Source organism: Peromyscus californicus, unplaced genomic scaffold, assembly GCF_007827085.1.
Source record: "Peromyscus californicus insignis strain IS unplaced genomic scaffold, ASM782708v3 Scaffold_3__1_contigs__length_106647218, whole genome shotgun sequence".
Lineage (NCBI taxonomy): Eukaryota > Metazoa > Chordata > Mammalia > Rodentia > Cricetidae > Peromyscus > Peromyscus californicus.
The window spans coordinates 73,311,750-73,339,572 of NW_026294551.1; the positions used below are offsets into that span (position 1 = coordinate 73,311,750).

The 27,823-nt window shown below is 49.2% G+C and overlaps 1 protein-coding gene across 3 annotated transcripts in view; it reads right to left on the reverse strand.

The window, feature by feature from the left end:
- Rasgef1c (RasGEF domain family member 1C) overlaps positions 1–27,823 on the reverse strand; it is a 68,119-nt gene that overhangs the window by 2,963 nt on the left and 37,333 nt on the right. The window contains exons 2-12 of one of the 3 annotated variants that reach the window (XM_052758081.1): positions 18,789–18,971; positions 18,532–18,654; positions 17,254–17,391; positions 15,269–15,469; positions 14,626–14,700; positions 8,644–8,733; positions 6,797–6,899; positions 6,266–6,396; positions 6,084–6,179; positions 4,926–5,021; positions 812–935 (exon numbers count right to left, since the gene is read on the reverse strand). In XM_052758081.1, coding sequence (XP_052614041.1) covers positions 812–935; positions 4,926–5,021; positions 6,084–6,179; positions 6,266–6,396; positions 6,797–6,899; positions 8,644–8,733; positions 14,626–14,700; positions 15,269–15,469; positions 17,254–17,391; positions 18,532–18,654; positions 18,789–18,965 — 1,354 coding nt within the window. In that variant the 5' untranslated portion in view covers positions 18,966–18,971. Of the gene's footprint in view, positions 1–811; positions 936–4,925; positions 5,022–6,083; positions 6,180–6,265; positions 6,397–6,796; positions 6,900–8,643; positions 8,734–14,625; positions 14,701–15,268; positions 15,470–17,253; positions 17,392–18,531; positions 18,655–18,788; positions 18,972–27,823 lie in introns of those variants that run through there. The other 2 variants (XM_052758080.1, XM_052758079.1) reach the window with 2 other exon arrangements.

Sequence of the window (27,823 nt, forward strand, 5' to 3'; positions counted from 1 at the left end):
GGGATGTGACAGTTTGTTATGACCCGGCTATGTCCCAATAAACTCCTACAAAGGGAAACTGCTGTTCTTAAATCCATGCATTTAACAAGCCAGACATGGCGCCACAGGCCCGCAACCCCAGCTGCTCTGGAGGCCGAGGGAGGAGGATCATCAGGTCAAGTTTGCCTGGGCTACAAAATGAGTTCAAAGCCATCCCAGGCAACTTAGTGAGACCCTGCCTCAAAATAAAAAAGAGGCCTGGGGATATAGCTCAGTGTTAGGATATTTGCCTGGTGATGGTGTGAGGTCTTGGGTTCAATCGTTTCCAGAAATCAATGTCTCATGCCAGTGTGTATCACATGCTGCCCTCACACATGGCCCCCACACATGCACCATCCATGGAAAGACCCATAACTGGGCCATTGCTCTGCTCTCTCATATGAGCCCCAGTTCTTATCCTCATTCCTATCTTAGGAATGAAGAAAACAGGGGAGGTTGATGTTGAAACGAGCCTATACCCTACTCTAATTCTTCCATAATGTATAGAGTTCTGACACTGTGGAAAGACAACCATGTTAACTTATGCTTGCAACATAGTATGCCCATGGCAGACAGACAGGCTGCTCATGGTTAGAATGCCCAACGATGAAGTCCTAGCATGTACTGTTGAGTTGGCCTTGTGCTCCTTAGGAGGCACCTGGGTGCTCATTAGGGCCAGCAGTGTGATGTGTCTCTGCCCAGAGTTGGGGTCCCTGCACAGTGACTGACTAAAGGGCTGAAAGACCACTGGACAGTCTACTACCTGGATGCCAAGGCCATGGGGCTAACTTACCATCTTCGCTGAAGATGGGGGCGGTATACAGGTAATGGGTGATGCTGGGATCTTGCTCAAAAGGACATTCCACTTGTTTCCAGGTGATGAACTCTCCAACCTGTTTGGCCAGTTCCAGAAATTTCTGCAGGGTTTACAGAGACTCAAAATGGAGCAAAGTGAGTGGCTTGCCTTGGCAAAGCCCTGGCTCATCACCCTTGAGTGATCTTGTGGATCTGAGAAGAAACATGGGGCCACAGGTGACAGAGAACCTAGGAAGGATGCTGGGACTTCTGGGAGGATCACCTTGCCAATTCTCCTTCATCCTTCATAGCAATTCACGACACCTGTCATCTCATCAAGGGGGGTGGCAGCCATTAGCCTATAGTTTTGTCTCATTATGTAGCCCTGACTGGCCTGGAACTACCTATGTACGTCAGGCTGGCTTCGAACTCACAGAGATCCTTTTGCTTCTGCCTCCAGAGTGCTTGGATTTAAAGGTGTATGCCACCACACCTGACTGCCCAAAGCCTTTATCTGCATGTAGCAAGAATGTGCATAGCTTTATTTGAATTTATTTTAGTGTTTTTCTTTTGGGAAAGTGACATACACTTGTTGACTTATAGGGTGATGTAAATATAGTTCAGTAAAGCTATTTAAGTAAAATTCAAGTAATTTTAAGAGATATGTGTTATTTTTAATTATGTGTATATATGTGGGTATGTGCACATGAGCACAGGTGCCCACAGAGGCTAGAAGAGGGCGTTAGAACCCCTGGAGCTGGAGCACAGGAATCCATCCATGAGTCTCCTGACATGGTGCTGGGAACCAAACTAGGGGCTTGTGGAAGATCAGTACATGCTCTTAACTGCTGATCTATCTCTGCAGCACAGGTGACCTCTTAAAAATGTTATGCCATTTTATTTATTTATTGTGCATGTATGTACATGTGTAGGCATATGTGTACCTTGGTGCTCATGTGGAGGTCAGAGGACAACTTGCTGGGGTCAGTTCTGTCCTTCTAACCATGTGGATCCTAGGGATGGAACTCAGGTCATCAGGCAGCCAGTACCTTCATCCACGGGCTATCTCAACAGTCCTCAGTAAACTATTTCAAGTGTATTTTTAAATAAAATAATCTTTCAATATGCACAAGCAGTTGGTTCTAGGATTCCTTCAGCCCCCACCAAGATACCCAAATCCACAGAGGCCCCAGTCCCTTTTCTAAGATGGTATATTATTTCCATGTAGCAGATATACCTCATGTTGCCTGCTTCAAACCATCTCCAGGTTTCTCCTGACACCTAACACAATGTAAACGCTACGCAGATGGCTTCTGTGTGCACTGTTCCGGGAAAAGTGACAAGGGAAACAGTCTGTACATCTCCAGTACAGATGTAAATAAGAAATGTTTTCCACCAATGCAGAACTCACGGAAACAGAGGGCTGGCTACATGTGTGTTTAAATTTTCCAAGTATGCTAACTTTCAGAAGGGTTTTAGACACATAGCAGCTGGCTGTGGTTTGACTGTGAAATGCTCCCCACAGGCTGGTGTGTTTGAACACTTCTTCCCCAGCGGGCAGTGCTGTTGAAAGGTTACGAGACCTTCGGGGAGGTAGAGATTTGCTGGGTAAGTAGGTCCCCGGGGGTGGGCTTTGAGGGTTTACAGCCTGGCCCCACTTATTTCCGGAGTGCAGACGCAATGTGGTCAGTCAGCTTCCGGCTCCTACCTCCATGCTCCCTACGATGATGGACTCTCACTGCTTTAGAACTATAAGCCCAAACAAACCCCTTCTCCTTGGTTCTTGTCAGCAACAGCAAGGAGAATAGGACACAGCCCAAAGCCATGCCTGGGGCTGACAACCTGCCCTCGGTCACCCCTCAATCAGCCCAGTAGCTGGGTCTAGCCGCCACCACCTGCTCCCTCACTGTGTGGTTTCATGAGGGAGTGTTTCACAGTCTTCCCCAGCTCTGATTCTAGGGACCAATTCAAGAAGAGGAAATGATGGAGTCCCAACTCCCAATTATATGTCAGGATCACCAAAAACAACAACAAAAAGCCCATCCCAGGCCCCTGTGCCCCTGTGATCTCATCCATGTGGCCTCTAGACAAAAGCCTGGGAACACATGCTGGGTTGGACAGTCCCCTGGCTCTGCCAGCTTTGGGACAATTAGGCCTGTGAGTCACCTGCTATAGGCCAAAGAGCCTAGGCTTGTGCTGTGGTCCTCATGAGCAGGGAACACTCAGAGAGTTTTTGACAGCCGCCAAGACCTCTGTATGGTCACAGTTGTGGCCCATTTCACAGAGGGAGGGGATGAGCTTCCTATATCACTTCTCGACCTTCCCTTTAACACAGCTCCTCATGTTGTGGTGACCCCCGACCATAAAATTATTTTCATCGCTACTTCATAACTGTGATTTTGCTACTGTTAAGAACTGTGATGTAGCCAGGCAGTGGTGGTGCATGCCTTTAATCCCAGCACTTGGGAGGTAGAGGCAGGTAGATCACTGTGAGTTCAAGGCCAGTCTGCTCTGCAAAGCAAGTTCCAGGACAGTCAGGGCTACACTGAGAAACCAAGGTTAAAAAAAAAAAAAAGGATTGTAACGTAAATATCTGTGTTTTCCGGTAGTCTTTGGCAACCCCTGTGAAGGGGTCATTTTTGGACCCCAAAGTGTCGCAACCCACAGATTGAGAACCACTGAAATAGAGCAAGTAAAGGTCCAGGACTCATGTTTCTTGGAGCTGAAAGCTGAGTGGGCATCAGGTGACCATTGAGGGAGATCGGAAGGTCCCATTCCCACAGATCGGAAGGTCCTATTACTCCATGCCTTGCTCTGTTTGTAGAGCCCACCAGCCACCCTGGATGTGGGTGGACCCCTCTGAGGCATTCAGGAACTCCAGTTCTCTGAGCGAGTAACCAATGCCCTGGCCGGCTGTGGACCCCGGGCAGTGGGATCTCTCTGCCTGAGAGGTGCTGGGGACTTTCTGGAGGAGGGGACATTTGATGAGACTGGTGATCTGAGGGAGCAGATATCTCTCTTTGCTTCTGCCCTCTGTGGTTTCTGCTTCACAACTCCATCCTGTTGTTCAGGGACCGTCCTTCTGGGGACCTGCCCTGGCTCCCATGTACGACGCATTTGTGTGGTCCCTGGAGCACCTTGACAGCTGTTGTCATGGGTCTCCAGGGTTGGCTTTCTCTTCAACCTGATGCTCTTCAAGGATCAAAATGTTCCCTGTGCTGAGAACAACATTTAGCACGGAGGGCTTGTTGGCATGTGGCTGAGCCTCATCCTCTCTCTTGTTGGGGGACCCAGATAATCCTACTCCGAAAGGGCTGTAAGCTGTTGTACTCTGCCTTTTCTGGAGCCCCCATTAATCCAGGTATCTAGAGGCTAACAGTCCCATATTGTGAGATATTTGATTACACTGTGTAAAGATATGTCACTCTGGCTGGTTTAATAAAAAGCTAAACAGTCAATAGCTAGGCAGGATTTTTGGGGCAGAGAGAATGCTGTAAAGAAGGCAGAGTTGCCAGCCAGTCAGAGAGGGAGCAAGATATTCAGGAGGACAGGTGAAAGCCGTGAGTCATATGGAAACAGATAGATTAATAGAAATGGGCTAATTTAAGTTATAAGAGTTAGCTAAGAACAAGCCTAAGCTATCGGCCGAGCATTCATAATTAACAAGAAGTGTGATTTTGGGGCTGGCTGGTGGGACAGAGAAAGACTCACTACAGTCCCATGCTGGCAACTTTTGTCTATGCGTGTGTTTGTATCTGCATGACTACAGGTGCGTGTGGGCAAGTAGAGGCCAGGGGACAACCTCAGGTACTGTCCAGCTTGCTTTTTGAGACAGTCTCTCACTGGCCTAGAACTAACCAGTTAGGCTGGGCTGACTGGCCAGAGAGCCCCAGAGATCCACCTTTCTCCTCCTTCCAGGACTAGGATTATGAACATGCGCCAACAAACTCAGCTTCTCTTCATATGGGTTCTGGGGTTGGAACTCAGGTCCTCAGTAAAGTGCATCACAAGCACTTCAGTGAGGTGTCTCTCTAGCTGCCTCCCCTGTTTGTGCTGGGAACTTTTAGCAGCTTGTCTCACTTGCTGGCATCACTGAAGGCCTGTGGACCCACCTCAAAGTTGACATGCCCATTGGGAAGGCGGTTGGCGCAGCCCTCGTTGAGGAAGTAGATGTCCTTGATGAGCAGACTGAAGAAGGGGATGACAATCTAGAAGGGAGAGGGTGCAGAGCAACTTACAAGCACAGTCCCAGCAGCCCAGAGCCAGAAGGGGGCTCGGAGTACAGGCACATGAAGCCCTAGCTTATGGTCACCTGCCCCACGGTCACCCAGCCTCAGCATGGATGGGAGAAAAATCATGCAGAGATACACTGTTGGAAGAGACTTCTCCATTCAGAGCTCAGCCCAGCTTCTATATAGTCTGCCCTACAGTCCAACTCTTGAGCTGTGAGCCAGTACCTCTGTGACTAAAACACAGCACCACCTGTGTCCTGGCAACAGAGAAGCAGTCGATGGACTATAACAAGGCCATGGTATTCACAGCTGTGCAAGATGGGGTTTGATACCCGGCTCTGCCACGGCCTAACAGTACAACTGGACAGTGAAGAATCCTCTCTGAGACTCAGTCTTCCAATCTGGCAGATGGGAATGCTGAAGCCTGTCAGAGTTAAGCAGAGGGCCGGGAAGCATGGAGCCCAACGCACTAGATGCTCAGTGGAGAGAGCTTCCTGCCCTTGCTGCCTGGCTTCCTAACGTTCTGGGTCCTAGGCTGGGACAGGCTTACGAGGGCAGGGATGGAGCTAGGTGATCTGGTCCGCCAGGTTCCTAACTGCTACAGTTTGGATCCTGTGTTTTCCAAAGGCCCATATGGCTATGGATTGCTTCCCAGGGAGGTGTTCGTGGGAGGCAGTGGAAACCTTAGGAGGTAGGGTTTAGTTAGCAAGAGATATTTAGTTTCTGGGGATATGTCTTTGAAGGGACTATGAGACTCTGGGTTCTTTTTCTTCTTTTTGGCTCCCCTACCATCAAGTGAACAACTTAATTTTTATCATGTGTCTTTACCAGGAAAGGCCCACAGCCACAAAGTCAACCGATCACGGACTGAAATCGTTGAAATGATCAGCCGAAACCAAACCTTTGCTCCTTATGGGTTTCTGTAACAGAAAGCTGATCAACACATGCAGTGATACAGCCCGCCTGAGATAATACGGTCTGGAGGAGGGAGGAGCTATGGAGGCTGGCACTTCCGGCCTTTGACGGTCCCTTCCCTACCTTCTCTCTGCTGCTGTGGGCAGTCAGGGAGCGGTGAGCCGCCCCACGCAGGGCTGTCCTATAGTTGCAGAAATTCCCCGTTGGGTCCATCTGGTGCTGGAAGAAGACACGGAGGCATTTGAGCGGCTACGTTCGTTCGGGGACCTGCTGGCCACACCCCTTGGAGCAGCAACCCTGTTTACCTCTAGGATGAAGAACTTGGCTGTTTTCACTTTGGCCCAAGTCTTCTTCAGCCTGGAGACAGGGCTCATGTTCATACCGGCTGGAAGAAGGCGTATAGAGCTGGGAGGGATCCTCCAGCCTGGACAGTCCCCTTTGTTCCCACATGAAAAGAGGTCTCAGTGTGCCCCGACTGTGGCTGAAGGGAAGCTGAGTGGGCAGGTACTGGTGGACTCTGGACTGAGGTTGGCAGGTAACTGACCCTGTCCCAACTACATGGGCATCACCAGTACCTATTTTGGTCTCCTCATTCTCTCTGTCTCTGGGTGCACACTGCCAAACTCTTCAAATGCACCCCTTGGGGACTGGTCTTGCTTCAAATGGAGCAGCTCCATCAGCCTCTGGGGCAGGGATACGGCCTACTGGCCCCCTAGCCCACAGCCACCCACTGCAGGGAAGACCCTTGACATGCACCCCACCTGCCAGCCGTGCCCACTTTAACCTCTCTGGGGGTCCTCACACAGGGTGTTCCAGGCCCGGGCAAGCTCACTCACAGATAATGGCCATGAGGGAGTTGAAGTTGCCGATGTTGAAACACTCACGGGCCACATCAATGAAGAACTCGATCACCTGGGCTCTCTGCTTCTTCTTGGCTGGCTGGGGAGAGGACATCAGAGCTGCAGGGGGCACATGTCCCTCCCCCTCCCTGCCCAAACACCCCGTTCCACCAGCCTCCTCCTGCTCTTCTCAAAGCCCATTTTACAGCCGAGAAGACCAAGGCCCAGGGTCTCAGGACCCTTTTGCAGCAGAGCCAGTGCACACCGTAGAGGTGTGGAGGGCAGATGTGACCTGATGAAGCTCCTGTGGGGGCACAGGCACCCCTGCAGCTGCCAGGGGCTGTGAGGCATCTTTGAGGTGGTTCCCCTCAAGGCTGAACTTCCCCTGAACGACAGAAGTCCTGACATTTCCTTCCCTCTCGCCACGGAACTTGCCCTCTCCTCAGTCAGGGCCATACACCAAGTCCAGGTCCTGCTCTGTGGGCTGCCCCTCCATTGCTTTCTGTCTGAGAAAGTCACCTTGGGGACAAGTACTTGGGACTCTCTACCTTTCTGGCGGGTTGGAATCGAACTGTCCTTTTCCCCAGGCCACCCCAGGTGGGTTCCTGGGTGTCCAGCTATGCTCTGTCCAGCCTCCACACAGGTAAATCCTGGCTGAGTTGCCGAGCCAGTAATGTGACTATGGGAACGGGGCCGGGCCAGTACAGCTCAGGTGGATCCTGCTTGTCTATCCACACAGTGGTAGTCTCGCCAGCCACCAAGAAGTGTACCGTGACACCTCTGTAGATGTGGCCACCAAAGCCCCTCCAAGGAGTGGTCTCTGCTGCAGAAAGCTGCCCACCTGAGGTCTAGTCCTGTCCTTCAAATGGCGACACTCACCGACGACAGCGACAGAGGTTTAGATAAAGGCTAACATCTCACCCCACTATGGACACCCCAGGGCAGTTTCTCCATTAGCACACGCCTGACTGCCCTGTTCATGTCTCAGGGGCTGACCCCTAATGAGCATTGACCCTTGACCTCTGTCTCAATGCCTGCACCCAGTGAGCCCAATTGGACTGGCCAGTCTGTCCCGTTGTGCTTCACCTTATCGGACACTGCCCTTGGTACAAAGGAAAAGCAGATGAGAGGCAGGGTGTGGCCAGGGTGGCCAACACCGGGATGCCAGAACTTCCTGCTGACAGAAGCAGCCATTGGCCTGGACTTGTTTTACCATTCCGTTTTTTAAGAATTATGGTCCATCATTTTCTATATTCAGAAAATGACATATAAAAAGTGCACTGGAGACTGATGGTTTGGGTGAAATTGTTCAGACCCTTCAGAACACTGACTATACATACATGTTCAGTGAAACCTGCTTTTCCCCCTCAAATATCGTTTACTAACAGCACTAACAACAGCATAGCTTTAGATTACACTCAAGACTCTAGTAAAAAGTAATAGGGGCTTGATATGAAATAAAATAAAGGATTTAGGGATAGATTTATTCCCAATCTCATTGTTGGCCTGAACTTTTAACATGCAATTTCCCAGTTCTTAGAGGTTAGACCATTTTACCTCCAAGCCCCAAGCAAGCTACAGAGCCCAGCTGCCCGAGGCAGACAGGCCCAGAATGAGGCACACAGCCGCCAGACCTTGCTCCTCAGCAAACAGTCCGGCTTCCTCTGCAGCCTCGGCTGGTGGAGCCACCCTGAGATTTACCTACAGGGGACCTTCACTGGAGGGAAGAGGTGAACCTGGTCTGGAACGGTGATCCAGCCAAGCCCTGGACTTGGGAGGTTGGGATTCAGTACATCCTTCCAGGTAGCCTCTGGCTGGCAGGCAGGGCCAAGCTGGCTACTCACCATGCAGATCTCAGTCGCCACGAGATAACACAGCCTGTTGAACCACTTCACATAGGCCTCTACGTTGTTACTCTTGTCACTGAACCGGGGCTAGGAGAGACATGTGCACTGAGTCTCCTTGTTGGTAAGTTTTTAGGGAGCAGAAGCAGATCACAATCATTATAGAGAACCCAGACACTGTGACCGTCTCAAAGTCAGACAGAAACATAATGACCTGATGTGAACTTTCTGATCTTCTTCCTACAAGCCGGCAGCCCTGGTCTCAACCCCACCATCACGGTTCAGGGGGAGAAAACAAAGATGAGGACTGGGGTATAAAGCTCTGCAGTAGATTGCACACTCCTAATGTGGGAGGTCCTTGGTTCCATCCACAGCACCAGATAAAGTACAAATAAATGAATTAAGGAGGCTGTAATTCAAAATTATGGGTGTGTACACACAGAACCAATATTTATTATCCATAGACTCTGTATTTGCAAATCTGTCGACTGTTTAATTGTCTTCTGCAGTTCCAACAACTTGTATTGATCTCCCATTCATTGTGTGCAGGGACAGAAAGGCGAAATATCTGAACCACTCAACTTCCATCAGCATTTCCAGCCAAGACTGAACTAAATGAAGCTGTCCTGTTCTGTTCTGCTCGTACTGTGAGCAAGGATCCTTTCCCTGCCTTTGTTCAGTGTCTCTTTTATTTTTGTGTTTTCTTTGGAGAGCAGTTTCAGTGTTTGAAAGGATTCCAAGAATAATACTGAAGTGATATATTTTATTCCTAAGCACACGAAGGTTATGGTGTGTCCTACAGAGAAATAAGTGCTACACTGCCTTCATTTATCTGTGACTTATACAGACTTGGGTAGACAGAGAGAGAGATGGATATATAGACAGACAGATGGGCAGACAGACAGATAGATAGGTAGATGGAGAGATAGACAAGTCGGTAGATAGATTAGATATACATACAGATAAATATTTCCTTTCTGTGGTGCTAGGGCCTTGTGCATGGTAGGCAAGCTTTCTACTCCAGAGCTACATCTCAGACCTAGGCATGAGTTGGTCTGGCCATCTGCCCTGAGTTTAGTGTTAATCAAGGATGCACAGTAAATATGTGTCTTTAAACATAAGCACATAACCGTCATTATGTGTTGATTGTTTCTAGAAAGTATTAAAAAGTTTGTCAGAACCTAATGCTGCATTTTCCTCCAAGAACAATAGCTTAGGATTGCTAATTTGATGTTTGTGTTGGCATTCTAGAACATAATTACTTGGAATAGCAGAATCAACTCTGTATGTGTGTGTATTATGTATGTATGTATGTATGTATGTATGTATGTATGTATGCATGTATGTGTGTGTGCATATCTATAACTATAGATTTCCATTAGAAACTTTTCCTGAGTCATAAAATGATAGGAGAAAAACAAATTTAAATCTACGCTGAACATTCTCTGTGTGGTATATACTTGTGCCATTGTTTAAACGATTAAACTTAAGGTAAAGAAATGTGTATGTTGAGCCGGTGGTGGTGGTGGTGGTGGCACACGCCTTTAATCCCAGCACTCGGGAGGCAGAGGCGGGTGGATCTCTGTGAGTTTGAGGCCAGCCTGGTCTACAGAGTGAGTTCCAGGACTACAGAGAGAAATCCGAGAGACAGAGACAGAGAGAGAGAGAGAGAGAGAGAGAGAGAGAGAGAGAGAGAGAGAGAGAGAGAGGAGGAGGAGGAGGAGGAGGAGGAGGAGGAGGAGGAGGAGGAGGAGGAAAGAAATCTCTATGTGAAAACTAGCAAGATAAATTACAATTACTAGAGGAGGAAGATGGAAAAAGATGCAGAGAAAGGCAAGAGAGGGAAGTAGGCGGCCAAGGGAGAGAATGACAAATGCCGCGGGAGTCGGTGAGGACAAACCCTGTGGAGCGGCCACTGCAACCAAATCCCACTTCTTGCCATTTTCTAAGTCAAGGATAGAAGTAAAAAAGAAATAGGAAATTGCACATTTGCTGAAGGTCACATATTTGGAGGATCCAGACCTTTGTGGCTCAACTAAGATTTTTCAGCTTTATGGTGGGCTTGTCAGGATAGAACCCCGTTGGGAGAACAGGAGGGCCTGTAATGTTCGGACAGGTCTGAATGCAAAAAGTATTCTGAGGGAAAAGCATTGTAGAAGCAGTTAAAGGGTAACCACACAATAAGAGGTCCAATTCGTTAGAAAAATGTCCTGAGTTCAAACAGGTTTGTGCTAAGCAACATTATCTTCAAAATGTGGAGGTAGGGCTGGGGAGATGACTCCGTTTCCCGAGGTTGATGCCAAGAACCACAAAAAAAAAAAAAAAAGCCAAGCTTGGTGGCACTAACTTGTAATCCCACCCGGTGATGTGATTGTTACATTGATGAAGAAACAGAGAAATAAATCACAATGACTATTAAAGAGATGCCAACGCGGATGTGAAGAAATTTAAGAGAACAGTTATTAGTGAGCAACTTTGTATCTGTCAATGTGAAAACTTAAGGGAAGTGGTTAAATTCTTGAAACACTATAAGAAATTACAAAATAATTTAAGAGGAAAGAGAAAAGCAGGGCCCAGCTACAGAGGCTGAGGCAGGGGGATCCCACTTTCAAGGTCTGGCTGAACTAGTTAGTGAGCCTGTCACAAAATTTAAAAAAAAAAAGCGAAGAGGAGGGTTGGGGGTGTGCAGCTCAATGGTAGAGCATCTGCCTGGGAAAGGGAAGGCCCTGGGTTCGATCCTCAGTACCATGGGAGGTGGGGGTGGGGGTGGGGTGGGGGGGAGAAGAGGAAATAGAAAACCTAAACAGTCCTATAGTCACTAAATAATAGCAAAAAATAAACTAAGAAACAATCCAACAAAAACAAAAATTTTAGAGGAACGTGTTTCTCCTAAGAACACATCAGACTCAGATGTTTCCCTGGCAAATGCTGACTAATGCTCCAATAATAGGTAATTCCAGTCTTTGATACATAATAGAGAAAGAGTAGCCAAAAATAATGCCAGGAAAAAAAGTACCAGATCAATCTTACTCCTGGTTAACGATGGCAGAAACTCTAAACAAAACAGCTCACAGGACCCAGGGACGCACCAAAGAGATAAAGGTTTCTTTTGTCCCAGTTCTGCTTATTTCAGAAATGTAAGGTGGATTCAACGTTGATTTAAAAAAAAAAACTAATAAAAACAATCACTTAGCAGTTTAGAGGAGAAGCAACACACGAGTTCTGTGGCGATGCATTATGATGAAAATACCTCTCACATCTCAGAGACGGGAACTTCTGCTGCACCTTACAGGCAAGGTAATAATTACCTTGAGGTCACTGAAGAGTGACTGATAGTCTGCTGTGTACTCAGCCTGTTTGTTCAGCCTACCTCTAAGAGAACAATGTAAAAACATCCGTACTCGCCTTAGATTTTCCACATAATCAGCTTTTGCAGCCTCAGCTAATGCATAGCTTTAATCTTAAAGTGTGTATTCTTCCATGCCCCTGGCCCAGAGCAATGCATGTGTGTTTGTGTGTGTGTGTGCTATAGAAGTCGTTTGCTGGAAATAGCAAACACTATAAAAGAGACCTTGTACAATAAATATCTGCCACTAATGCTGAAAACAGCATGGAGATAGTCTGTCTGCAGAGCTGTTTGTTAGCTGGGTCAGTTGGAATCAGTGGGTTCATCCCTTGTAAAACTCTATGTTAGAGATTTCTGTAAGGTATCCATCAGTCCTTCCTCATGTGATGCCTTCTGTGCTGTTTAATAAAGGAAAACAAAGGCCCATGTTAGGGACAGATTCATAGGGCAGCATTCAGGCAGGCACAGAAATCAGACTCAACCGACAGATTACAGACAGGACAGACGGCAGACAGGCCAGAAACCATAAGCTACACAGAGACAGGAGACATGTGGAAAGGAGTGGAGAGTTCAAATTTGGGCTCACTCTTGGCCAAAGACCTCCAAGAGGAAGTGTTAGATTCTTTTCCTTAATTCTTTTCCTTAATGCGTATCGGTGCATCCAAGACTATCTCTAATGCTGTTAGTCTGTGCAGAGCAATAGAGCTGGAGAAAGAATTCAACAAAACTTCACAATCATGCATGAGGGACCTCTTGACAAACTAAGACGCAAGGCACCTTTCAGACACCTGAAGAAATAACCTAACAGCAAACACACTTGGGTATGGCCTGCTGAAAGTGTTCCTTCTAAAATCAGGAGAAGAAGGCTGTCTTCTCTCAATACCACTGCTCGACATTGTAGCGGGGGTGCAAGCTGGTGCTGTAAGCAAGATCGGGCAGGGGTGTCCCGCATTGGTTAATGATCTTAGCATTTCAGAGACTTAAAGTGATAGAGGAAGGCCTGTCTACTGTTCATGTCCCTCTTATACCAGTAGATTTTCTATTTTATGGCTGCCACAGAAAGAAAACCAATACTGTTTCATTGCTGGAGGGATGGCTCAGTGGTTAGGGGCACTTGCTAGAGGCTCCCAGCACCCACGTGGTGGCTCAGTGGTAGAACACTTGCCTAGCATGCACAAGGCTCTAGGTTCAATCCCTAATACCTAAAATAAAGTTCCATTCAGTACTGTCAGTTACAAAACTGATATCCAAAAAATTACTGTCATCTTAAGGCGGAGCACCTGTTGGCCTCACGTTGAACCACCCGCTGGTTTTCACTGAATATTATTCTGACTTGAATGACAGAGAAACTCTCATTATTCAGACCAGCATTCGGCTGATCTGGCCTTGATAATGAATGAAAAGCTTGTCACCTCCAAGAAAACAATCCACAGCATTTGCTGCCAATGATGAAGTTCAAGCTTTCAAGAGAAAATTGGGAACTTACAAAACCCCTGTCCACCTCCGTGAGCGTGACAGCCTCCGGGTGTTCACAAAGTTTCTTCCCCCCAGCAGTGGGGAGATCTGCTTCACTCAGTAGTATCTCCAGGTTTTTTAAGTGGTCAATGTATCACATATTCAAGGTGCGTGACAGTCCAGTGATGTCACGGTGTATGGAAAGCTCACGGATACATTGTTAGATCTTATGTTACAACGAACTTTTAAAAACAGCACTTGCAGTACCTAACAAGAATATGGACAAATATCTCACAAGAATATTTCAAATTCTCAACTACGCCCCACGAGATTGGCACTGGGATGGAACCCAGGGTTCCCTGCGTGAGAGGAAAGTGCTCTGCCCTTGTCCTCCAGCTCCCAGCCTGAGGACATACATCTCTGTAGTTGATGCCATTGCTCATCGGCCTTGTAAAGTCATGTGATCTCTACCAACAGTGTACAAGAGCTTTCTTTTCCTTCCATAACCACAGTATGATCCTTATGGTCCTTGCCTCTCTCAGAGGCAAAAAAAGGCACTCACACACCACAGCATTTAGTTTGCACACCTTTTGTTAGGCAGGGCCATCGGGATGCTTCCAGTTCTGGCTGGATCTAGCCCTTCGGTTAGACACCCTACTTCGGTGTTTGGGCCTCTAGGAACTAAGAACTAGCTCTAAATCCTGGAGTGGCTCTATGTGCCCAATCTTCTCAAGCATGGGGCACCAGCCAGCACTTCCCTCGGTGGCCGCTGGAGGGCACCGGCGCCCGCCGAAACGCACAAGGAGGACCTGCAGGTCCGCGGATATGCAGGATGCACCCTGTATCCAATCTCTACCCAGCATAGACGTAGACAGCTGACTCAAGGTGACAGCAGACTTCTCGACCACACAACCACCCTGGCTGGATGAGTGATTTGATGAGGTACACTCCGTCCGTCCCCTAGGCTCCCCGGGACTCAGTACTGTTGCCATCTGAGCTGGAAAGGCCTGGATGTAGTGGCCAGGGGCCCTCCATTCCGTTCTGGGCAACATCAAGGTTCCCCCAGCTGATGCCCGTGAAATCCATTCATATCACGCCCACCCCACCCCCACGCCCGCCTCCTACGTGACCACCACTGGGTGGAGGCCAATGTTGTTTCAGCTCTTCCAAGAACCTTTTACCTTTGTGCCCACCAGGGGGTCCTTGTTCACAAAAGCCTGGACAAACTCCTCGGGTCCTATGTGTCTTAGTCGCTCCTGCGTGGGAAAGGGAGAAGAGTCAGAAAAGAGGGAAGGCAGAGGGAGGGGTTGCATGCTGGAAGGCAGCAAGGGAGCCGTGAGGGGTACAAGTGTGGCAGGAAGGCGTCCACTTCCCTTCATTGCTTCTCTGGGGGTGGGGGGTGCTTTGGCCTCTGCACCTACGTAGAACCCCATGTGTTTGGGGCAAGGTCAGCTCATTCCCTTTTATCTGCATGAAGGGGGGCTTAGCTGCTACTCTGGAAAGCTGGGAAGGGCAGCCTCCCTCCCCCGACCCCCATGCACGTAGGGCCCAAATGGGAAGTTCCTCAGGCCTGAGAAGAGCAGGCATATTGAATGGCATCATGAGAGTTTGAACCCAGTTCCTCTGTCCTCGGCCTAGACTCTTATGCTGGCACCTCTAGACCTCCCGTCCCAGGCCCAAGGATGCTGAGGGACTGCTCCAAGGCCTTCTGCAGATGGCCCTGGTCACTAGGCCTAGATCCCTGGGCTAGCCTGAGATCAGGAAAGACAGGTTGGGGACAATACTGGCTACTTATAATGGCTCCCTTCCGTAGGTCCCACTCACCAGCTCCACATGGGTCAGTTGCTGGGCCAGCGTGTAGGGGTCGCTGCAGACACCTAGGAGCTCCCTGTGGATGGAGGCTGGAGGCTTGGTCCTGTACGAGATGGGCTTGTCCGCCCCTACCAGGCCTTCTGGCCCCTGGCCAAGTGATGCCAGTTTCTGGTGCAGGGTCTGCAGGAGCTGATGCATCCTGTTCCCGTAGGTCTAAGGCAGAGGTGAGGGGAGAAGGTGCTCAGGCCTGAATACCCACACCCCAAACTCATCCCCAGCCGCAGGCCCCTGGGTGTGTGTGTGTGTGTGTGTGTGTGTGTGTGTGTGTGTGTGTGTGTATATACACACGCGCGCGCCTCTGTGGACAAGGCCAGGTACCAGCAAATATCGTGGGACCTATCCCATCCTGAAAAAGGACTCTATGTTGGACATGTAGTTGGGGCCAAAGTGAAGGCCTGTTAGGGAGAAGGCTGGAGGGTTCCAGGTGGGGGCTGAGAAAATACTTTGGGTAGAACATCTCTGGCTAACGTACACCAGCTGTCTGAGCTTCGGGGTGAAGTGGAGAAGGCCAGCCAGGGAAGGAAGGAAGAGGAGGAAGGGACGGCATGGGACAGGCCCTGCCCGGAGGACTGGCCTCTTACTGGCTCCCGTGGGAACCATCCTGCTCTTCCAGCCCAGCTCAGAAACGCCTTCCCGACCAGCCTCACTCTCCCGCCTCAGTCCCTGGCAGTGCTACCTTCTTCAGTGAGACTTCTTCGACAGGGCCCTGGCTAGAATGATGCTGAATGGGACAGGAAATGCCATCTCTGTCACCAGAGCTCAGCCCAGCTCTGGGCATGCAGCATGTACCCCATGAATGGGGCAAGGACAAAAATCCACTCCACATGGAGCTCAGATGGACAGCCTGCTTTGGATTATGCCCTAAGTTGGGGGCAGGGACAAGAGGTTCCTAAAGGGGCACCCTCTTCTACCCACAAGGGGGAAATCCATCATCTTTCCTTCAGAGACCTTATTTCTTTTTTTTTTCTTTTCTGGAGCTGAGGACCGAACCCAGGGCCTTGTGCTTGCTAGACAAGCGCTCTACCATTGAGCTAAATCCCCAACCCAAGACCTTATTTCTTTAAAAAAAATTTTTTTAATTAAAAAAAATGGATGCAAACATGTTTGTTTGTGTGTGGGTGTGTACATTTCAGTGCAGGTGCCCTCCAAGGCCAGAACAGCGCTTCAGTCCCCTGGAGCTTGAGTTACAGGTAAGTTGTGAGCTGCTTGGAGTAGATGCTGGGAACTGAACTCACATCCTTCTGCTTTTAACCACTGAGTCCTGTCAGCCCCAGAGGCACTACTTCTAAAGAGAGAGATGCCACATGGGTTATTGAGACGTCTACATATCCCAAAAGTTTGGGCCAGTAACCCAGAATAGCCCCCTGAGTGTGTTAGCCTGTGGCAAATGTCACCCCGAGAGATGACTCTACTACTCACGAGCCAAGGAGCTATCCTGGGAGCTGGCAGAGCAGCAGTAGGCAGTGGGGGAACCTGCTCTCTCAGGAGCTCTCGTGGTTCATCTGTGGAGCCCTTCTCCTGCCTCAATTACAGGTCCCTGGTCACGAACACTGACTACCAGCTCGACTCTGCATGGGGAGCAGGGCAGTGGAGGGAGGCCCCTGTAGCACAGGTCCCTGGATATGGGACTTTGCAGGTGGCTTACTGGGCCAGAGAGCCTGGACACCAGTCCATCTGCGCCCATTGGTGGGTCTTATTCACCACCTAACACCATTGCCAGGACAGAAGGGAGAGGAAGAGATCCTGAACCTAAATCGGGCCCTGGGTCTCCTCCCTGATATGCAGGGTCTGGTTCCTCCATGGGCTCCGGAGGGCCCACTGAGGGGTTGTACTATGCCATGTGGGGAAAGAAGAGCCCAGAGGAGGCTGGAGGCGGGCTCAGGTCCTAGATAGGAAGATACAGGAAGGGGGAGTGACTTCCACCCCGGCTGGCCCACCTCGTCACACGGGGCGATGCGGCCCACGACGTCTGTTAGGTGTCCAATGGTGGACTCCTCCTCGAAGTCCCGGGGGAAGGTTTCAGTCCACTCGGCCAACAACTGGAGCAGCTTGGCCCCAAACTTCCGGACTCGGGCCTGCAAGGCGAAGCAGAAGCAGGGGCCACTTGGCCGGGGATAGTGAGGAGTTCTCAGGGCCCCAGGAGCCCCTCACTGAGCATGCTCTGCCTGTCGGGATCATACCATGGGCCCCCGCAGGAGGGGTGGTAAGCCTCAGGCTATCTGTGCCTGCAGCAGAGAGAGGACATCAGACTGGGGGGTGGGAGGGGAAGGTGCCCACTCGGCCCTGCTCACACAGGGGACGGGAGTGAGGCAGACACACATCTTGAGGCTGGGTCCATCTCATTTCTGTGGCCTACAGCATCCCTGGCTTCTCTCTTTCCCAGGGTCAGGGTATCTTAGTTTTCCCACGGGGCTCCCTCTCTTTTCCCAAGAGGCTCAGGGATGGAACTATATGAGCGCTACCTGATTGGTCCTAGCATTCAAATTCATCCTCTAATTCTATCACGTAATGACTGGCACACAGATGAGCATGTGACCTATACTAGGCCAATGAAATCTCAACCTTTTACCTTTAAAGGCCCTTCCACGTGATTCAAAGGTTAGAAGGTCTCCCTGACAGAGGAGGCCACCTACCACCGTGCAGGAGAATCTGCCTTAGTCCCAGATGAGATCAGGACAGAGCATCCAAGTGAGGAAACCCATGTCCTAAGTGCTGGGACTTGGGCCCCCAAAGAGAAGGCAGTTACACGAGTCAGTCATATCCTTTCCTTGAGCCGGCTGAAGCTGGGATTCTACCACAGTACCCAAAAGCCTGACTGACACGGGTGTAGAAAACCATGAGGTCAGGGAGAAGGGAAAGGGTCTGAGGCGCCGTGGCATGGAGAAGCCATCCTTCTCATACAGAAATAGAATGCAACTGGACGGAAGCCCAGCAGAGGCATGCGGCCATCCCAGGTCACAGGTGGCAAGGCCCCTACAGACTAGGCTCTGGGGACCCAGGTCTGGCTTTAACACGCTCTCACTGGACTTTGGAAAATGGCACAGGTATAAGGGTGCCTGTCCTTGCAGGTCCTGGGCCTCAGATAAGTCACAAACTTAATAGGCTCCCTTTCCAGAGGGCGGAGCAACCACGGCCTCCCGGAGAGGCTGACACTGGGAGGTCATGCCCCCGGGACACAGATGCACTCAGGGGCCCCCTCCTGCCCAGCCCCTCACCTTGTCCAGCACCGGCTTGTCCAGCTGCTGCTGCTCTATGCACAGGTGGCACACCCGAGCCAGGAGCTCCCGGGGCTCGATGAAGAGGCGTGAACTCAGCAGGAAAGTGAAGACATAGGCTTTCTGGGGAGGGTACCGCGCAAGCGCATCAGAGAGGGTGTCACCAGCCTGCCCCAACTCCCCCGACCCCACCGTCCCGTCCCATCAGCTGCCCCATGCTCTCTCCTGCCCCTCCCCCTGCCAGGAGGCTCACCTACCTCGGGGTAGTAATCGGCTGTGGGCACTAGGTGCTGAATCAGAGTGTCCAGAGAGGCTGAAGATGGAGCTCCGTCCAGGAGGGGCTGTCCAGCCTGCTCGCCTTCTGTGGATTCTGTGGGAGGCGGGCTGAGGCTGCCCGGGGTGACCATGTCGGAGGCACTCAGTGTCCGGGGCATGCCTGCCTGCAACGGTAAGAAACAGTTGGGGTAACCCGAGCTGGGCTCCAGGCTGGAGGACTCTGCCTCTCGCTGTCCGCTTCAGTTCAGTGAGCACGTCACGTGAGGCGGCCTGTGTCCCTTACTCCACAGCCCAGCATCCACTCTCCATTTTCGTGTAGCCCCTCAATTCTTCCCCTAGGAACTATCTCTTCTTCACTGTCCGTTTCTCCAGAACCTTCTCTTCCTGGGAAACCCTCCATAGAACCTGCTTCTCCCTCCGTTTCTCTCTCATCTTTATACTTCAGGCTGGCCTGTAACTCTCAGCAACCCTCCTGTTTCAGATTTGTCCGAGGCTGGCACTCCAGGGGTGAGCCTCCATGCCTACCCTTAATAGTCCTTAATAGTCACCATATTCCCCCAGCTACTGGCCACAAAGAGGCTCAGGGATGACCATGATCCAGACTAGGGGTTCAGGAACAATCCCAGATCTTCCTTGACTCTTTGAAGCTATTGTTCCCCTGAGGTCCTATTGACTGGATTTTGGGGGGATGGATGTAAGCTCGATATTGTTGAGTTCATCTTGTCATTATGAGGATCTGGGAAAGCAGGCACACTCTTTTCTGGGGGAGAGAGCTGAGAGTGAACCCTTGTGTATACTACCTAAGGGCTCTACCACTGAGCTAACATCCCCAGCCCTTTTGCTACTTTTCATTTCGAGACAGGGTCTTCTAAGTTGCCCGAGCTGGCTTTGTATGGACTCTGTAGTCCAGGCAGGCCTTTGAACTTATGGTCCCCTTGCCTTAGCCTACTGAGCAGCTGAGATCACAGACCTGCACTACCATGTCTGACTGAAAGCAGACACATTCCAAGAACAGTGTTAGAGCTGGATGCCCTTCCTGAGCCATGCTGCGGACTTCCCGGTTATCTGTATCTGCTGAAGTTGGCGTTCTTGGCAGTGCAGTTCAAATCTCTGCCTCCCGCAGCTGCCATTCCAGGAGCTTTGTGACACGGGTCCACTCACCCGCCCAACCTTGCTTCCTCCCTTTCCCCTTAGGCTTCTGCCACCACCACGTGCTCTCCTCTCCAAACATGTCCCATTCTGACCCCTGTACATGCTGTCCTTCCTGCAGGGTGGCTCCCACCCTCTTTACTTCTCTTCCCTCAATCCGTGTCTGAAACACCTCTGGGGCTATCCCTGCTTCCTCCCAGTGTCCCTCTACTCCAAGGCCATGCCTGATCCCTCGTGGACACCAGGGATCTTTCAGAGTCCTGTTCTAAGTCTGGGGCTTCTGTCAGCTGCTGGTGTAGAGAAAGCCCTCTGTAGGCATTACAGTGTTCTCTCCATGCAGGCCTCCTCTCCACCAGTGCCAGAGAGTCTCTGTGGCCTGGCTAGCAGAGGGCTGCTGCACATTTTTACAAGGAGCGTATGCTTACTCCCAGAAGCTCTTCATCACATCCCTATAGGCCAGTCTGTGGGTTTTGGACCAGCCTCAGCCTAGACAGTCAAATCACCCCGCTTTCTCAAACACAGAAACTTATGGGATCACCCCAAGGAACTTGCCAGGACTTAGTATTCTCTGCTGCCCCCTGAACGACTCTGGCTTTTTCTGCCCCTGAGTGACTCTGACCTGAGAGTAGAGACAGAAAGAGAGGGGGTCAGAGCACACTCAGGGATGAGAGGGAACCCTTCAGAGAGCTATCCACAGTCTGTGGTGTTGGAGGTGCTGGGATGGGGCTCGGTCGCCAGGCATGGTGGCACACACCTTTAATTCCAGCACTCTGGAGGCAGAGGCAGGCAGATCTCTATGAGTTCTATGCCAGCCTGGTCTACAAAGCAAGTTTCAGGACAGCTAGGGCTCATAGAAGCCCCGTCTCGTAAAACCAAAAAAAAAAAGGGGGGGCAGGGGGCTGGTCACTCCAGGTGGAGGCAGACTGGACAATCCTGACCTTGGTGACAGTCACAGATTGTCACCTCTCTAGCAAGCTGTAAGCACTCAATTTTCAGTCCTGAAACTATAAATTTCACAAACCACCTCTTGCCCAACCATGTGGGGAAGCCACTGTAGATGAAGATATGCAGGGGTGGGGCTAGGGTCCCCTGAAGATTCTCATTGGAGAGGGTGGCTATCTCTAGGGACAGCGGGTGCCAGCTCTGCCTCATGCCTGGGACTCAGCACCTGGTTCTAACTTCACAGGCCAAAGTGTGTGAGCTTAAAAGGTCCCCTCTCTCCTGTGTGATATCTGCTACCTCTTCACCCTGCAGCCTGTCCTGGACCCTGGTCCAATTTTCTCCAAGATAGCCTAGTGACAACATGGAGGTAACACTGAAACTCTCCATGGGACAGGGCAGCAGTCTGCCACATGGTGGGAGGAACCATAGAGGGATGCTTCACGAGACAATCAGGGAAGCTCCCAGAATACCTCTGGGCCTGGCTTAGCGGCCATCGGGCATTTGATGCTGGGTCCACGACAGTGGGTGGCTAGATCCCCAAGTTCACACTGGGAGCTGAAGGAGTGTCCCACAGGGATGACCTGAGAGGGGACAGGCTGCACACAGGAGGTTGGGAAAGTCACTGCACTGAGGCCTGAGTGCAGGAATGAGCCCGTGGAAAAACATGCCTGGTGAAGGCTGGGATGATTACGGAAGGTGTGCTTAGGTGGCAGGGGCCAGGTGGCAGGTCCTGAGTGACAGAGTAGGGGATAAGGGAAAGAACAGGCCTGCCCCCATATGTCCTTTCCTGTAAGTATGACTGACTTTTTATTAGTTTCTTAACTATTTCCCTGTAGCCTCTTTACACAAAGACAATATGAGCATATATTTCCCCCTTTCTTTATTACACACATACAAAATAGCATATCCCCCACACTGATCAGCTCTGGATTCTTTTCACTAACAATACATCTCGGAAATCTTTCTGTGGAAGGCCAGGGTTTGTTTCATTTTTTTTTTTTGCTTAAAATTTTATTTTAATTTTAAAACCATTTTATTCACTATTTATATGTCCAGAAGTAATTCCATAAAGCCAGTGATGAAGCATCCTACATGTTCATCAACGGACGAATGGATAAACAAAATGTACTAGATATATATGATGAATTATTATTCTTCCTTAAAAGGGGAGAAAATTCCGATACGTCCTACGGCATGGAGAAACACTGGGGACATTAGGCTAAGGGCAGAAGCCAGTGACAAAAAGCCAAAAGCTAGCCTGGGGAGACAAGCAGTTCCGAGCATATACTTCTCTTGTGACTCACAAAGCCCTCTTGTGGTTCCCAGAGGTACCACACTCAGTTGTGTTCTCTGTCTCTGTCTCTCTCAGAGCAATAACTGTTTGAATTTCTCTCTTGGCATTTTTTTTTTTTTTTTTTTTTGGTTTTTCGAGACAGGGTTTCTCTGTGTAGCTTTGAGCCTTTCCTGGAACTCACTTGGTAGCCCAGGCTGGCCTCGAACTCACAGAAATCTGCCTGGCTCTGCCTCCCGAGTGCTGGGATTAAAGGCGTGTGCCACCACCGCCCGGCTTCTCTCTTGGCATTTTTGGTGGCATGAAGCTGTGTGTGTGAACTGGATCCAGGCACGATATGGTTTTAGGAGGTCTCCATTTCATGACGCATCACTGAGCTTCACGGTACTGTAACAAATACCTGAGATAGTCAACGTATCAAGATAAATGGTTTATTTCAGCTTACTGTTTCGAAGCTTCCTTTCTGGTCAGTATCCGACTGGCCTAATCGCTTGGGCTAGCGGAGACACCATGATAGGGTTCTTAGTAGAAAAATAATCACTTGCCTCATAGCTGGTAAGTGAAAGAGATGAAGAGTAAGAGCTCAGCTACCATAGTCCTCTTCAGGTGCATGACCCCAGTGACCTGAAGAGCTCTCACTGCATTACACCTCTTAAAGGTCTGCCACCTTTCCACGGCACCATCCTGGGGACCAAGCTTTGATGCACAGGTCTCTGGAAGAACCTCAAGATCCAAACTAGAGTAAGACCATGTATAAGTTATTGTATCACTGCTGTGATAAATACCCTAGAGTAAGACCGGGTATAAGTTACTGCAAGTTACTGTATCACTGCTGTGATAAATACCCTAGAGTAAGACCGGGTATAAGTTACTGCAAGTTACTGTATCACTGCTGTGATAAATACCCTAGAGTAAGACCGGGTATAAGTTACTGTATCACTGCTGTGATAAACACCCTAGAGTAAGAACACGTATAAGTTACTGTATCACTGCTGTGATAAACACCCTAGAGTAAGAACACGTATAAGTTACTGTATAGTTGCTGTGATAAAATAACCTGACAGACATGGCTTAAGGGAGAAAGGGTTTATTCTGTCTCAGTTCATCATGGCAGAGGAGCTGTGGTGGCAGGAGCTGGAGGCATCTGGTCTCATTGCATCCATAATGACAAAGCAGAGTTATAAGGGCTGGTGCTCAACCTAGCTTTCTCCTTTTTATGCAACCCAGAACCAGAGCCCAGGAATGTTGCCAGTCACTTTTTTTATTTTATTTTAATTATTTAACCTAATTAAAATAATCCCTCACAGGCATGACTTGAGGCTAACCTAATCAAGGAAATCCCTCATAAGAGAGCCGGGAGCCACTAACCACCACAGACCACGAAATAGATAAGAATTATACAATAATCAGTGCTGGCGGGCATGTTGGAGCAACCCTTTGAACACTGCTGGGGTGAAGGGGTACATGACGACGTCGGTGCTTTTGACTTGTACCAAGATTCGGTTTCATGGGCCAAGTGCTTTGAATCCCATTGTCCTTTCACGCCAATCAAATCCTTGGCCACACACTCCATGACAATAATCACAAGGGAGGGGTGCTGGGAAGAAAGATGTGTGCGTCGGCTGTAACCTGGATCATAACTGAAGTGGCCAAGCCAAGGCTTACATTGCAAAGTCCACTCTGTGGTTTGTACTGGCAAGGGTCCCCTTATTTTTCACACTAGCAGAAAAGCTGCCAGCCCTCTACCCTCATGGGGACTTTACCTACTGTGTTTAGGTCATCTTATTTTTGTCATGAACGCTGTTCAATTTCGCCACTTCCTGTTCTGCACTGAGATGACTGGGCCTGTGTATGTGTGTTTCCAGTAACTGTGTACTCCATCCATTTCCAGTTGAACCATCCTTGCCTTCCATCAGTGGCTCCCACTTAATCCTGTGGTACGATCCTTTCAATGTGCTGCTAGGTTTGGTTTGATTGCTTTGTTGTTGTTGTTGAGGACTTTTGCATTGCATCACTGTTCCTGGAAGAAATACTGTCCTCAATTTTTCCTTTATTGTAGGACACCTGCATCAGACCAAATACTTGCCCTATAGAATGAGCTAGGAAGTGTTCCTCCCCTTCGATTATTGGTAAAATTTGAAAGGATTAGTATTAGTTCTCCTTCATGTATTTAACAGTGAGGCCATCAAGTCTGGGGCTTGTCTCTGTTGGTGCTTTTGATCATTAGCCCAATCTCCTAACTAGTCTCGGGGCTTTTTCAAATCTTCATTTCTTTGTAATTCGGATGTCATAACTTTTGTGCTTCTAGGAATTTCCATCTGCTTCATCTAGCTTATTCAATTTGTTGGCATACGATTGCTCGTGGCATTCTGATATCACTTCTATTTCTGCAGAACTGGCTCCATTCAGCTGTACTTCTTTCTTTCTCCTCAGAGCTTTTGGAAGCTTGGGCAAGAGGCTGGAGTCCCCAGCTTTCTCTCAGGGCCCGGAGCCAACCTGCTGTGTGGGCAGGCATCTAGAGGCAGGTGTTTAGGGTCGCAGCCAACCCAGGGCAGCAAGGCTGCTACTTTGCTTGGCTGCTTCTTCAGGAACAAGGAACAACCTATGTCCTTCAGGGCTGAGGCCCTCAACACAGGGCTGTTTCCAAGGGTCTGGGTGAAGAATTTGCTCCACCTAGTCCAGACAGGTTCTGATCTCCAGACGTTTCAGTAAGAAACAAATTCTGTGCCGCTCCTGGTCATTTAATCCTTAAAGCATCCTTTAATCCACCTGGCTTCATCCATAGGTGGCTGGTGACAGGACTGGCTGGGAGGGGAGCACTGGGCTGACTTACCTGGGGCTCCTGCTGACAGAGCCTGCTGCTTCCACACTCCCAGAAGCAGTGGTTTTGAAGGGCTTGGGACACTTGCAGGAAATCTGTTGTTGCAAATGTGGAGCACCAAGACCCACTGCAGGCTGGCTGCTGAAAAACAGAGTTCTCCAAAGAGGGCAAAGGTGGTGTCTCCCCTGCTCCACTCCCCACCCTCAGCCTTGTCGACAGCCATTTCCTAAACTTTATTTGGGGAGAGGCACTGGGTCAAAGGACACCATTCCTTGAAGAGCTGTCCCACTTAACTGATCCCCGAAACCACAGCAAAGGGCTACTGTTTCTACGTCCCAATCACCATGCTTCTGAAATTTTGAGTTGAGACAGGGTGTCCCTCTATGTAGCACTGGCTGTCCTTGAACTCGATATGTAGACCAGGTTGGACTTGAACTCACAGAGATCCGCCTGCCTCTGCCTCCTAAGTGCTGAGATTAAAGGCGCTCACCCACCAATGCTTGGCTCCAATCACTGTGCTGCTATTGTTGTTGTTATTATTATTATTATTATTAATTTATATGTCCGAGTGTTTACCTGCAAGTATGTATATGCACCATGTAGGTGCCTGGTGCCCATGGAAGTCAGGGAGTGTGTCAGATCCCCCAGAACTGGATTTTCAGACAGTTGTGAGCCATCACAAGGCTCACAAAAACCCAGGGAGTGCCTTTAAGCGCTGAGGCATCTCTCCACCACCCCCCAAGCCCCACCCCAAACCTCACTACCACTATCCCACCCCATGGCGCTTCTTTGCTTCCAGAAGTCACTTTTGCACTGGTTGGCACCCAAGCCAGGAAGACTAGAGGCAGGGTGGGGGTGAAAGAATCTGGTTCACGAAAGTGTTGAATCCTTTTCCTGCTGAGCTAGTGACCCAGGTTATACAATTAGAGTAACTTCCTGAGTCCTGTTTGGAGAAGACCATGGAGAAGTGTCCTTTTGGTATTTCCCCTTCATTAATAAAAAATTAAAAAAGAAGACTCTATAAGCATACCCAGAAGTTAAATAATAACAACTATTATTATTACTATCATTGTTATAAAATGAACATCTGCGACCTACTTCCTAAGCTAATAAAACGAGCATTACTGGTACTACAATGTATCATGCCCTTCCCTCCATCAGTCCCACTATTCACCCTAACCTTTGGTGGATAAGCGTCTTGACTTTTGTGCTAAAAGTTTCCTTGTTTTTATTTATAGTTTTTCTCATATATCTATCACTAGGCAATATGCAGCAATATATTGCTTAATTGTTGGAGATTTAGGAAAAGAGTTTATTAATGACTGAGAAATGCATCATTAGGTGATTTCATCATTGTGTGAACACTGGTATATGCTTATACAAATCTAGGCCAGTTGGTGCAGCCAAGGACGTGTGTGTGTGCATGTGTGTGTGTGTGTGTGTGTGTGTGTGTGTGTGTGTGTGTGTATGTGTGTGTGTGTACATATATGTACATATGTCATTGCTCCTAGGGCTATGGGGAACAAAAAATATGAGAGCAAACCAAAGACAAGAGAAAGTGATTTAATCAAGAAAAGTGACAAACGCATATGTACAAAGTTGTGCCCATGTGACATGATATACTTATTATCAAGGGTGATGGCTGGTATATTGTCAACTGGATGAATTTTCGAACCACCTAGGAGATGGGCCTCTAAGCATGTCTGTGTGTGTGGCGAGGGGTATCTTGATCATATTAATTGAGGTAGGGAGATCTTCCCACTGTAGGTGTCAGCATACCTTGAATGGGACACTGGAGGATATAAACGGGGAGAGGGAAATGAATGGCGCAGGCATGCAATGTGATCCGCTGATTCACGCTCTGCTGCCTTGATTTGCCTGCCGTGAGGGGCTGCACCTTGAACTGAGGACCAGAAGAAGCCCTTTCTCCCTGATTGTTGATCCTGTTTGGGCATTTTATCACAAAGTTACAAACAAAAAACAAACAAACAAACAACCACCAACAAAGAAAAAAAACCCCAAGACATCAACCAGTTTTATTATCAAGTTCATTATCATTAACAAGTGCTGTGGTTTAAATTTAAAAATGCCCCATCCCGGCTTGGTGTTTGAAAAGTTGGCTCCCAGCCAGTGCTGCTATTTTGGGAGATTGTCAAACCTTTGAGAAGTGGAGCTTAGCTGGAGAAAACGTAATGGAGCACAAAGGGTAGTCTCGGAAGGCTGTGGCCACCAGGGGCTCTAATCTGAATTCTCTACTCCCTGTTCTGGTCACCATGTAAGGTCACAAGCTCCTGTCACCGTGGCCAGGAGCCATGCTGTCATGCCACGAGAGACTGAAATATCTTGATGCTCTGAGTCAAGACAAATCTTTCTTCCCTTACGCTGTTCCCGTCAGGCACTTTGTCATAGCAACCAGAAAAGTGACTAATACAGAAACCTGGCGCCAAGAAGTAGAGCTGTGGCTGTGACAAACCTGAACATGTGGTCCTCGGCCTTTTCAATCGGCTTAGGGGAGGAAGGGGGAAGAGCTCAGAGACGTGGGGTAGAGAAGTCCTAGAGAGCTAAGTGGGCCATTTGGGTAGACGTTTGGATCAAAATGCTGGTAGACATGCAGGCAGTAAAGACAGTGCTCATGAGGGTTCAGACAGGAACAGCGACTCCAGCAGGAAATGAAATAGAGGCCGTTTCTGTTATATTCAAAGAATTTGTCATTCTGTCAGTGTCTGGAAAATGTGGGTGACACTTAACTCTAAAGTAATCGATCAAATGGTTTGGCTGAAGATATTTCAAGACAGTATCACATCCTGGCTGCA